This window comes from Panthera leo, chromosome D2, assembly GCF_018350215.1.
Source record: "Panthera leo isolate Ple1 chromosome D2, P.leo_Ple1_pat1.1, whole genome shotgun sequence".
Lineage (NCBI taxonomy): Eukaryota > Metazoa > Chordata > Mammalia > Carnivora > Felidae > Panthera > Panthera leo.
In genome coordinates, this window is record NC_056689.1 from 59758475 (window position 1) to 59771113 (window position 12639).

Consider the following 12639-nt stretch of genomic DNA (forward strand, 5'->3'; position numbering starts at 1 on the left):
TAAACCTTTGCCTAAAGAAACACGCAAACATATACATGTATTATGTATCAGCAAATTTACTTTATCAGAAAAAATGTGCGGCTTTTATGTGAAGCAGAATTTAGATTCCAATCAGGCTTACCAATAGCTTACTTGTTTACCTAGTCTGTTTTCCTTCTGATCTTTGGAAACCAGTCAACCATATGGAGACTGGATTATACCTCTTGTCCATATTAACATATTACATGTAAAGGCACTTACATCTAACAGGTAACACCCTGTTTCTATTAACCTCAATCACAAATTCAGTCAAGTACCCAATAATATACAGAGCTTCTCAAAATGCGATTCTGGACAACCTGAATTTTTTTAAATTTTTTTTCTTTCTTTGAGAAAGAAAGGGAAAGAGCGATATCACATGCACAGGGGAGGGACGGAGGGAAAGAGAGAGAGAGAATCTTAAGAAGGATTAGGCCAACTGCGGAGCCTGACTCAGGGCTCAATCTCACAACTGTGAGATCATGACCTCAGGCACCCAGGCACCCCTGGACAACCTGAATTCTGAAGTAAGTCCCCACTCCCAAGTCTGTATTTCCACCCCAAGTCAGTTTAAGAATCTCTGGAAATGAACCCTATTAGCAACTTTTTAAGCATCACTTCTAAGCATTTCTTCTATAGCAGTTCTTATGCAAACCAAAGTCTGAGAAGCACTGCTACCTCCAGTAAAGCTCTCTTGACTCATGTTAGAAAATACTCTCTACCAAAAGCATGAAGGTAAAAAAATTGTACAGAAGCAAAGAAGTATAAATTTGGTGTCCTTTTAACATCATTAAAAGCAACTCAGAAAACTTTGTTTCCGGTATACTGAATCAGGGGGAAATAATGAAAAAGTAAAGCTACCTGGTCCAGTTTGCGTTTCAATGTAGATACTTCCTTGGGGTTAGAAAAGGTAATATCCAATCCAGGTGAGATAGCATAGATGAACTCTATCTCATATTCTCGTGCAGCAGAGATGAGTGTCATAAGTTGCTCTGAAGAAGAGAGTCCACGTTTTTAGAATGCAGCACAGAAAACTAAAAGAACCTTCACTTTTCAACTAAAGACAAGAGGTCATTTTCTCCAATTTACGATAGGTCAAGAAAGGAAAAATCCCTGAAATTTTACATGATGGTCATGTCCAACGTGATAATAAGTCATACAAAATGCCACAAACCTCATGTGGCTTAATGTCACCCTAAAATCAATAAAGCATTCTTTCATTGCCATTTCTCAAAAATATTGAATTAAGCATTACTTCTCTTACTGAACATAAGCCATCTTTATTTCCTACATTGTTTGAGATGTATGGTTTTCATTTTTTGCAGTCTCTGAACTGAAATTCTTATATAAAAAAAATCTACATATAACTACTTTATAATTTGGAAGAAAAGAAAAATGTGTTCTTAACAACCAGGGTTAAGTGACAGCCTTAACAATCCTTGTCTTTATAACTACAGAAAATACTCATTACAAATCTGAAGTTTTAAAAATGTGACAATTTTCCTAAGTAAAACTAAATTCTATTCTATACACCAGTAGACCTATCTTTACATAACTTTCAGTGGTATCTCAAGATAGTCATTTGACTATATTTTGATTATTGATCACATAAAATTTCATTACCAGCACCCAAAAAATAATTAGGTTGAACACACACTTAAATTATATAGAGTAGTAAACAAAAACACTAGATGGAGATAGGATACATTTTAATTGCTTCTTTGTAATTTAAGAAAACTTTCTGCTTTCAGTGTTTTGGCTGCACTCTATAACCAAGTTATCTTATTAGCTACGTATGTGTACCATTTTAATTCCAAGTATGAAATGTTTCCCCGTTTGTAAGTCCCCAAAGAAAAGCACCACTTGTCTAATTTATAAGGAGGTTCTGTTATGTCCTACTCTATTTACTATGTATTTACTATGTATTTATGTATTTAACTTAACATTAAGAACACACATAACAAGGATAGTTTATGATGGCTTTTCACTTCAGTATAAGCCTAGACTAGGGTGAGGCCTTTATTTTAAATAAAGACAAAACCAAGTAATCAAGTGATCAAGACCAAGCCATTCTTGAGTCTGAAGCAAAAGGACCAGTAATACTGATCCTGTCTTTACTTAAAATTTTGGTATCTTGCTCATGGATTTTTTTTTTTGCATTAATCTTGGTTTAAAAATTGCATAAGATACTATTTATCTTCATCACTGATTTTTTTTGGGAGTCCCTTACTTAAACTTTGTACCCAAGGCGGCACCTCACTTGCCCTGCCCCAGGCCTAGTCCTGCTTTAGTACCTCTTTGTTCAATGGCCCACTGTTTAGACCACTGACAGAAGTTAAACGGTATAATTTATGATTACAGAACAGGTGGGAGTCAGACTGCCATAACCATGAATCACACCATGGCCAGCCAACATTAGTACTTCTTTCAATCTACACTAACTCACACAGAATTTACCAGATAATAAAAATGGAAACGACCTACAAAGAGAAAACGAAATATTTAATAAAATTCTTATAATGTACATTACAGCTCTTTTCTTCCCATATTCTGAATTTATGGATTAAAAAGAAAAAGATTACCAGCTTCTTCCACTGAATACATCTCTCGCCAAAACATCCTATGTTTGTAGTCATCTTTTGGGGCATACAAGTATGTATTTAATTCCCATTTCTGGAGCCTTAAGGGGAAAGAAAATTACATATGTATAAATAGGCAACATGTAAAGGCTGTAAATCCCAAATTTTTCCTTTCCTTGGAGCATCTCCATCTCTTAAAAAGCTAGTAATATTCTGGGACAACAGCTTTTAACCTTTTTGTAATCTAGCGGAATTGTAAAAAATTAAATATTATAAGGAATGCCAACAAATTAAAGTCTTAAATAAAAACAATAGCTCTGAATGACACAGATAGAGCCCAAAACCTATTCAGCTTCCCCAGAAACTTTGAAAACCCCTGGCCTGGGTGAAGGAAAGGTAAAAGACCAAGGTCAAATAACTTCTGCAACTGAGAAATCATCAAAATTCATATGGCCTATTCAGTGTTAGTTTATCTTCAAATAAAAGGAAATATTGATGGTTTAAGACTACTTCACAAAGTAAAAAATTTACCTTCTAAAGAGTTCTTTTCTCTGTTCCATAACCCAAGGTCTTCCATAAAATCCTAGATTCAAAGTAAGAATGAAATTATTTTCAAGTTTCAAAATGTGGTAAACAATTTATTGACAAAAGCAGATTACAAAACATACAATATAATCCCATTCTGAAAAAAAGTGTGTACAATATATCCAAAGGGTATTTAGTAAAATATTAAGATGTCTTTAGGAAAAAAAAAAAAACTCATTAAGGTGTCTCTGGATAGTGATATTATAAAATGACTTTTATTCCCCTTTTATTTAGGTAATTTTTCTTATTTTTCTACCATTAACACTTATTACTTATGCAATATTTTTTAAAAAAATTTTTTAATGTTTATTTTTGAGAGAGACAGAACATGAGCAGAGGAGGGGCACAGAGAGAGGGAGACAGGCATCCCAAAACCTAACTTTAAAAAAACTTTTAAAAAATAAACTCCACACCCAATGCCATGCTGGAACTTAGGATCCAGAGATCAAGAGTTAGATGCTCCGACTGGGCCAGCCAGGTACCCCTAAACCTAACTTTCTTTTTTTTTTTTTCTTCAATGTTTATTTTTGAGAGACAGAGGCAGAGAGAAAGGGAGACTGAGGATCCCAAGCAGGTTCCAGGCTCCGAGCTGTCAGCACAGAGCCTGCACTGGGCTCAAACTCACCAACCAAAAACCCTGAGATCATGACCTGAGCAGACTGAGCTACCCAGGTACCCCTAAACCTAACTTTTTAAAAGATCTCAATCTTACAATAGAGGAAGGGGAAGCAAAGTAATCCCAAACCACTAATAATAACAACCACTACTTGAGAGAGGAATTGAATTGCCTTTAGAGTGGGAGATTAAAAAAAAAAAGTAGGGAAAAAAACAGGAACAGAATTAGGAAAGAATCTGATTGAACCAATTTTATGATCGCCTTATTTTTTTTTAAAGTTCCTGATACAATAAAAGGGACCAAAAATGCCTTAAACTAAATTCACAGCAAACTCAACAGTGGAACTGGCCCAAAAAGGAAACTCTTGAGTCTCAATTCCAGAGCAAAGGTTTGAACAACTGGAAATGCAAGAATATGACTTGCTCCACTGTCCCAGAAGGGAGGTAAATCACTAGTAGTGCATAATGCAAGAAACAAACCAGCAGAGGAATGACTTCAGTCCTGATATAAGCACCAAACTGGTACTTGCAGCTCCAATGTGTGTGAATCACACCTTATAGCTTGCCTAACCTTTATTTTCCACCTGTCTCGGTCTAATCACCTGCAAGAGAGAAGGACAGGGGCGCCTGGGTGGCTCAGGTCATGATCTCGCGGTCTGTGAGTTCGAGCCCCGTGTCAGGCTCTCTGCTGACAGCTCAGAGCCTGGAGCTGCTTCGGATTCTGTGTCTCCCTCTCTCTCTGCCCCTCCCCTGCTCATGCTCTGTCTCTCTCTGTCTCAAAAATAAACATTTTTAAAAAATTAAAAAAAAAAAAAAAAAGAGAGAGAGAGGAGGACAGCCCCTCAGGAGTACCATGAAGATGGTTAACATATTATGAACATAAAATGCTATTCTCTCTCACACACACACACGCAGAAAAAATACACACACAGTCTACTTAAGACTACCTAAAACTGACATTTCTGTAACGTATTAAACTCCAGTCTCTAGACACGATTGTTACTCTGCACAACAAACATGGACAAAGACAACAAAACAAAAATTCATTGCATACGATGTATGAAACTGTAGCACTTTCCATCAATAATTCAGTTACCTTCTTACAAGTAACTTAGGGGCACTTGGATGGCTTAGTGGGTTAAGCGTCAGACTCTGACTCTGGCTCAGGTCATGATCTCCTGGTTCAAGGTTTCAAACCACCCTGTGCTGACAGCTCAGAGCCTGAAGCCTGCTTCAGATTGTGTGTCTCCTCCTCTCTCTGCCCCTCCCCCGCACGTATAAACATTTAAAGAATTAAAAAAATTTTTTTAAACATTAGGTAAATTTTATACGTCTTTACAGCTTTCCTACAACATTTAGCATTATCATTTTTCTCTCCAAGGAATAGGCATTAAACACTCCTTTAGAATTGCTTCAATATATAAAAGAAACATTTTTATCTTCAGAAGCCCTAACTTTACTCTCAGGTTCATGGTTTTGGTTAACTGGCACCACAAAGAGGAAGCAGTGCTATTATGCAAGTTACAACCAACAAAGATTTGTGAGGGAAAGAACATTTTTAAAAAGGAATCCTGCCAATCCCTACGTTATTTCCTTTCTTCATTCATTTTAGGAATACCAACTTAGGAGTACTTAAAAAAAAATCAGGTGCTCAGTCACCAAAAAAATACAGAGAGATATGGAGGGAGGAGGGACAATAGATAACAGACAACTCTATTCTCTGAGTAGTTCCCTTTCAATACTATTCTGAAAAAACAAACCAACTTAAACCACAAGCTTTTCTCCATAATTACTGAAGATGTAATAGACAAAATTTCTTTAGCCTCACTCTCGTCTAGCTCTAAAATTTCTATATCCTCCAGCACTCTTCAACCCTCCACCCAAAGATCCCTGATGACAAAATAGACTTTTTCTAGAATCTCCATGCACGCAAACAAGCCCAAATAAATACACCAACAGATTAAGTCACACAGAGCAATCATGTTTCCACAAACATGGACTCCAAATACGTAAGTAGCTTTCCATTCTGTCTTCCCCCCAAATTCTACAAGACCTTTAACTCTGCAGAACTGTTTCACTCCTTACTGTAGCTACATAGTAGTCTGTTTTCTCCTCCAATTAAGCTTTATCTAAAATACCACAACCACGACCCACCCTTCAAATAAACACTCTTTGTAGGCTGACAATACTAGAAAAGCTGAAGCTCTCAAGTATAGGGAAACCTTTCTACTTCTCCATACCTTTTTGGTCCTTTGTAACAACTAATTCTTATACAGTGTTACTCCCATGCATCCCATTACATATAGGAAAGAACTAATAAGGCAAACAACTATGAAACTCTAAGTAGGCCAAAAGACTTCAGAAAATTAAAATACATGCTGTACTCAAGGAAACAGCAATAAGGCAACTGACTCATGCTTCCATAGAATACTTGGTCGAATATTCACTATATTCATAAACTGCGATACAATCTTCAGGTCATTTTCCCCAACGACAAAAATAAATAATCAAATTAAATAATTAAATAAATCCTGCATTCTTTTTAAATGGGAAGTGAGAAAGTCAAAAAAACATTTTAAACCTCTTCTGCAGCTCCTAAATTAAAATCCTGTACCCCTGATACTATCTAAGTCAAAGCTTCATCTCCTAGAGCCAAAGCACAGCAGCTGGCAAAGGACAATTTTCTAGGCGGCAAAAGAATCTTCAAAGGGTGGGGGGCAGGGACTGACTACCAAAAAAAAAAAAAAAAAAAAAAAAAAAAAAAAAATCTAAGCAAAGGGGAATTTGTAAAATCAGCTCCACTGTGCTTCTCTTCGCTCCCAGAGTACAACAAGCACATCCGTGTGGATTTATTTTTTCCCCCCACGGGTGAGGACAGCAGGACTATACACGTTTTTCCATTTGAACATAGACCACCCTACGGAACAAGATCCCAAGGTACAAAGACTCGTAACTCAGAGCCTAACACTAGGCTCCTTACTACCGCCTCCGCAGGAGCCAGGCCTGGCTCCAGCCCAAGGCGGGTGGGGTCAGGCATGTTAATAGCCAGAGGGGAATTCAACGCTGCATAACAACGTGAGAGAAGACTTGCCCACCATCTCGCCTCTCCCCTCTCCAAAACAGGATCAAGTTTCAGGGCCCAAAGAGTGACACCTTTTTAGAGCCTCCTAAAGTATCCCCCACACGAGCAGAGAATGTTACTGGGACGGAACGGGAAGGAGGACGTTCTCGCCCAACCCGCGCCAGAGCGCTCACCTTCCACTACGCCACATAGGAACCTCCGAGCTCCTCCTGCAGCCCCAGCCACCGCTGCTCCCCCGGCCCCGGCTGGGTTGTCTTCTCCGGGGGCCGGAGCTGCTGGCGGCTCCAACGATGCCCCCGCGGAAGCAGCAGGGTTGGAGTTCAGCTCGCTCTCCCGCTCCTCCAGCGCCGCCTGGCTCTCCTTCTGCACCATCCTCCTGCCCCCGGCCGCCGCCACCTCTGCAGGTCCTCCTCGGCCTCCGTCCGTTGGGCCGCCGGCCCGGAGCCCTGGAAAGGGCCTCGGCTCCAAGCGCGCGCCCTTCGTGCTCCTTCCCCTCCCCCTCTGCCCTTCCCCCTCCCTTCCGCAGGGACCCGAATGCCCGGATGAGAAGGGCGGCGGCACCGGCGCGAGCCCTTTGTCAGCCGCTGCCTCAGCCTAAGCTGGGGAGCCGGAAGCCCAAGCGGAGGGCGAGGCCGCGACCTCTCGTTCTCTGGAGGCAGATAGCCAAACCTCCTTTTCTTGGTCGCAGTTAGCTTCTGCTGCTTCCCGATAATCTTAGCTCTTCCGCTGTTCCCCCTCAAAGCCCCTAGGTCTCCACCACCGCTGCTTCTACCGCCCGCTTCCTGTTTATCCGCACTGCGCCTGCGCCGGAGACCGGCTCAGACCGGTCCCCTCAGCCCGACTCCCCCGCCTTCTTTTGGGCCAGCCTATTGCGCTTCATTCGATAGGGGGAAATAGAACAGAGGAGAAGCGAAAAGCGGAAGATAATGAGGACGATGGAATGTACCATTTGTGCTCACCACCCTCTAGGACAAGGCAGGCTCCCTGGAACGGACCATTACCCCTTCTGAAGAAGGGGAGTATGGGAGGAGGCTGCAACCGGTTGAGGCAATGGGGAAGGGGGATGAAAAAGAGGTGTTTACTCTTTTAATGCGCAAGCGCGGGAACGAAGCCTCTAGTTCTTAAAGAGATACGAAGAAACTGACCTATTTTCTATTGAGATTCTTCTAATAGGTTGGCTCATTACATCACCCTGACCCAGGATCGGTTCTGTGAAGATAACATTCCAAGGAGCTCAGCTCACCCCTCTGCCTTGAATCATTTTCCCCAACCCCCAGCTTGGCGCTAATCCCTTTAAAAATTAAGTCTTTCGTTCATTCCTTCGTTCAGCAGACACTAATTGAGCTTGCCACTTGCTGGACTCTTGGGTCACTATGAGCTCACAGTATGGCGATGGAGACAAGCAAGTACATACACAATGCCCGCACGGTGTGCCCAAATGTTACGGGACCCCAGAGGACGGACTGACTTAATCCTCCTTTGGAGAGAGGTGGCAGCCATGGTTTCGCTTTTTGAGCTGGAACGTAAAGGATGAGTAGGAGCTAGAGTAGGGGAGAAGCAAAGAAAGAGAGCACTCCAGGCTTATGGAACAGAGTACAAGTGTAGCAAGGGTTGAAAAGGCCTGGCATCTTTGGGAATGGAGAATGTGAACTGTGTTTAAGGGAGAACTGAGATCCCTTGGGACTTAGCATAAATACCATTTCCTTAAGGAATCCTTCCCTGAGCCCTAGATGGGCTTAGGTCCTCTTGCTGCTGTTTGTGCTCAGAGTTCCCGGTAGCCCTGTCAGTAGGCGCTGTTTACATTTACATCGGTTGAGAGATCTGTCTCAGCTTGCGAAGTGTGTGAAATGAGCAGCTCACGCTCATTCTGATCATTAAGACTTCCTTAGTATCGTCCATTTTACATTTTGATCTCACATTCAACTCTTTCAGCGGTAGCCCAACTTAGCTCTCATAGTCCCTCTTCTTTTTAGTCCTAGAGCATTGAGATGGGGGTTACAGGCAAACATTTTCTTAGATATCCTTGGAGGATCTGGGGTTATCATTCCAGCTGACCCCAGCCCTTGGTCTCATGACACTTTCCCCTTTGCCTCATGCGGTGGCAACTGCTATCAAGTCAGCAGCCACAGTTTCATCTACTGTTCTGACTCTGGGGTCCACTGCCCAGGCAAGATCCACTTTCCAGATCTGAACCTCTCAAACTTGAAGGGAAGCTCTTGCTACACACCTCTACCCTCTAGTACCTACAACAGGAACCAGAGGTTCGTAGGCCTATGGTAAATACCTCTGGAATGAATGAGATACATTCATTCGTTTTAAATTCTCAGTTTAAATTCTGGTTAGAGAAACACACAATAACAAATTCAGTACATACACAGGGACTCAATTTGTAATAAGTGCTATAAAGGGAGGAAATCTAATGATGTGATAGAGTAACCACAGCAAGGAAAGGCTACTCCAGATAGAAGAGTAAGTAGCAATCTATGAGTGAATCATGATAGTGGCTTGGCCTAGGGAATAGCCGTGGAAACGTAGAGCTGTGGTGCATCTTTGGTGGTGGCAGTAGAATAGAGGGAGGGGGCAGCTGCCCCAGTTGGTAGAGCCTGGGAGTTGTGAGAGTTCGAGTGCCATGTTGGACATAGAGATTACTTTTTAAAAATAAAAAAAAAATGAAGGAGTAGAGGAAGAGGAAGAAATGAAGACTACTAAATTTTATTACTTCTTAAAATATTTTTGATGTTTATTTTTGAGCAAGATAGAGAGACAGAGTGTGAGCAGGGGAGGGACAGAGAGAGACATACACAGAGAATCCACAGCAGGCTCCAGGCTCTGAGCTGTCAGCACACAGCTCGACGCGGGGCTCAAATACGAACGGTGAGATCACAACCTGAGCCAAAGTCAGATGTTTAACCAACCGAGCCACCCAGGTGCCCCAAGACTACTAAATTTCAACCTGAGCAACTAGGTAGATGGCGTCATTTATTGAGCTGGGGAAGACTGAGAAAACATGAATCAAAGTTCTATTTGGAACATGTTAAGTTTGATCATTACAGGTCCATATGAATATGTCAAGTAGGCAGTTGAAGATATGGGTCTTGAAGCTCAGAAGAGAATTCTAGGGATATAAACTTAGGAGTTATCTGCATATAAATGGCATTTAAAGCCATGGGACTGGATGTGATTTGGAGAAGAGACTCAGGTCTGAGCTATGGGGCTCAACGTTTAGAATTCCAGTTGAGAAGGATGAGTTTGCAAGAGAGTGCTAAGAAGCAGTGGCCAAAAAGGTAAGAGGAAAATCAGGAGAGTATGAAATACTGGAAGGCATGAAAGAAGTGGTTTTTTATTTATTTATTTATTCTTGAGACAGAGAGAGAGCATGAGTGGGGGAGGGACAGAGAGAGAGAGAGAGAGACACAGAATCCAAAGCAGGCTCCAGGAGCTGAGCTGTCAGCACAGAGCCCCGTGCAGGACTCAAACACACAAACCACAAGATCATGACCTGAGCCGGAAGTCAGACTTTAACCAACTGAACCACCCAGGCGCCCTATGAGAGGAGTGTTTTGAGATGGAGCAGTTGACAACATTCAGAATCCAACCAGCGGCCAGGAAAAAAAAAGATCAGACTGCCAACCTACTGATTTTTTTTCTGAACCCATTTGTGTGTCTTGGCTCTGGGACACTTCTCACCTCACTCAACCACAGACTTCAGCTTCCTTTAAACTTGAATCTACCTGGGGCACCTGGATGTCTCAGTCGGTTAAGTGTCTGACATCGGCTCAAGTCATGATCTCATGGTTCGTGAGTTCAAGGCCGGCATCAAGCTCTGTGCTGACAGCTCGGACCCTGGAGCCTGCTTCAGATTCCGTCTCTGTCTCTCTGCCCCTCCCCTACTCGCTCTCTGTCTCTGTCTCTCAAATATAAAAAATAAAACATTTAAACAAATTTTTAAAAAACACTTGAATCTACCCTAAAACATAGAGACCATCTCTATACCTAACCGAGATATATACACACACTCACCATACTCATTCATCCAATCATACAATCATTTACACAATTGTTGAATACCTATTATATGCTAGACCTCAAGGATAGGATCATCAGTGGGGCAAGAAAACCTAGTCCAGGCTCTCAAGGAGCCCTCAGGAGTTTCTATCAAATAAGACAAATAATCACTCAAATAAATATATGGTAACAAACCGAGAAGTGCCATGAAGGAAAAGTGTAGGGTCCCATGAGAGCCTGTCACAGTGTCGCTTTGTTTAGACTGTGTGTGATATGGATAGCATCCAAATCTTTACTATATTCCAAAGCTTTACTATATCCCAAAGCCACCTTGGACAGAGACTTGGGAGACTGGGTCTAGTCTCAATCCTCGTATAAACTCACTAGGTGACCTTGAGCATGTCGTCTCCCCTCTTTGGGCCTTTTTCCTTTCCTGTATAATGGAAGGCTAGACCGTAGGTTCTTAACTTCAGGTCCATGGTCGGACTTCAGGGATACAAAAATGTGTGGAAAAGTGTACATGTTTTTTTTTTCTTCTGGAAGTAGGCCCACAACTTTTATCAGATCTTTTAGAGGGGCTGTGACCCAAAGAAATCCAAGGACTTATGGAGCAAATAGTTGAGGGAGAATGTGAGCAAGAAACACAGATGACAAAATGATGGGATTCTGGAAGTAAGTTTCCCTTTCTTGAACACCATACTCCTCCCTTTACCTTGTCAATGTGTACAGTGATGGAAGAGAAGGCCTGATCCCCCTTCTATGGAAGGTGAAGCTTAGTCACCACATACTGGTGCCCCAGAGAAAGGATGGGTGGAACCTACCACTGGTGGCCCCTCTCCAGAAAGAGAGCAAGGCCACCATTCCACACAAGAAGTCTCTACTCCCTTTGTGTCACTTGCTCCATGGTGACCTGGGTCCACCCCATATGGTCCCTCATCATTCTTGGCTGGAGTATAAACACAAACATATGTCCATATTGGAGGCAAGGTTAGGATGTTTACACAGAGGAACTTTCATTAGAGACTAAAGGGAATCCCCCCTCAAAAGAAAGCACACTGATGGGCACCTAGGTGGCTCAGTCAGTTAAGTATCCGACTCTTGATTTCATCTCAGGTCATGATCTTACAGTTTGTGGGATCCAGCCCCACATCGAGCTCCACACTGACAGTCCAGAGCCTGCTTGGGATTCTCTCTCTCCCTCTCTCTCTGCCCCTCCCCTGCTCACTCATTCTCTCTTTCTCTCTCTCTCTCTCTCTCTCAAAATAAATAAAAACTTTAAAATGTTTAAAAAATAAAAAATTTAAAAGAAAAGTCATTTTGAGATTAACTAAGATGTCTGTAAATTAGAAATTCTTTTTTTTTTTTCAGTTTATTTATTTTGAGAGAGAGAGAGAGAGCGTGAGCAGGAGAGGGACAGGGAGAGAGAGAATCCCAAGCAGCCTCTGCACTGTCAGCACAGAGCCTGACATGGGGTTCGATCTCACGAACCCCAATATCATGACTTGAGCCGAAATCAAGAGTCAGATGCTTAACTGACTGAGGCACCCAGGCACCCCTGTAAATTAGAAATTCTTGATTCCACTTGTAAGAATGTCTAGCCAAAAGACAGCTGGCTTGGCATAGTCTTCACGACATTAATATCCTGTCTCTTGTCTCCTCTAAGGAGATGGGAGAGAGATTCACATGGGGACCTCTCTGAGGTCAGGTGGGTTTCCAACACTTCCAGAACCTGTATCTCAATTTTCTGCCAAGGGT

General features: G+C 42.0%; 1 protein-coding gene across 3 annotated transcripts in view; it reads right to left on the reverse strand.

Annotated features, from left to right (window-relative positions):
* OGA (O-GlcNAcase) overlaps window positions 1–8215 on the reverse strand; it is a 29574-nt gene extending 21359 nt beyond the window's left edge. Inside the window, exons 1-5 of one of the 3 annotated variants that reach the window (XM_042907497.1) lie at window positions 8025–8215; window positions 7053–7325; window positions 3129–3180; window positions 2601–2698; window positions 880–1010 (exon numbers count right to left, since the gene is read on the reverse strand). In XM_042907497.1, coding sequence (XP_042763431.1) covers window positions 880–1010; window positions 2601–2698; window positions 3129–3180; window positions 7053–7251 — 480 coding nt within the window. In that variant the 5' untranslated portion in view covers window positions 7252–7325; window positions 8025–8215. Of the gene's footprint in view, window positions 1–879; window positions 1011–2600; window positions 2699–3128; window positions 3181–7052; window positions 7702–7825; window positions 7843–8024 lie in introns of those variants that run through there. The other 2 variants (XM_042907498.1, XM_042907499.1) reach the window with 2 other exon arrangements.
* Between the last annotated feature and the right edge of the window lie 4424 nt (window positions 8216–12639).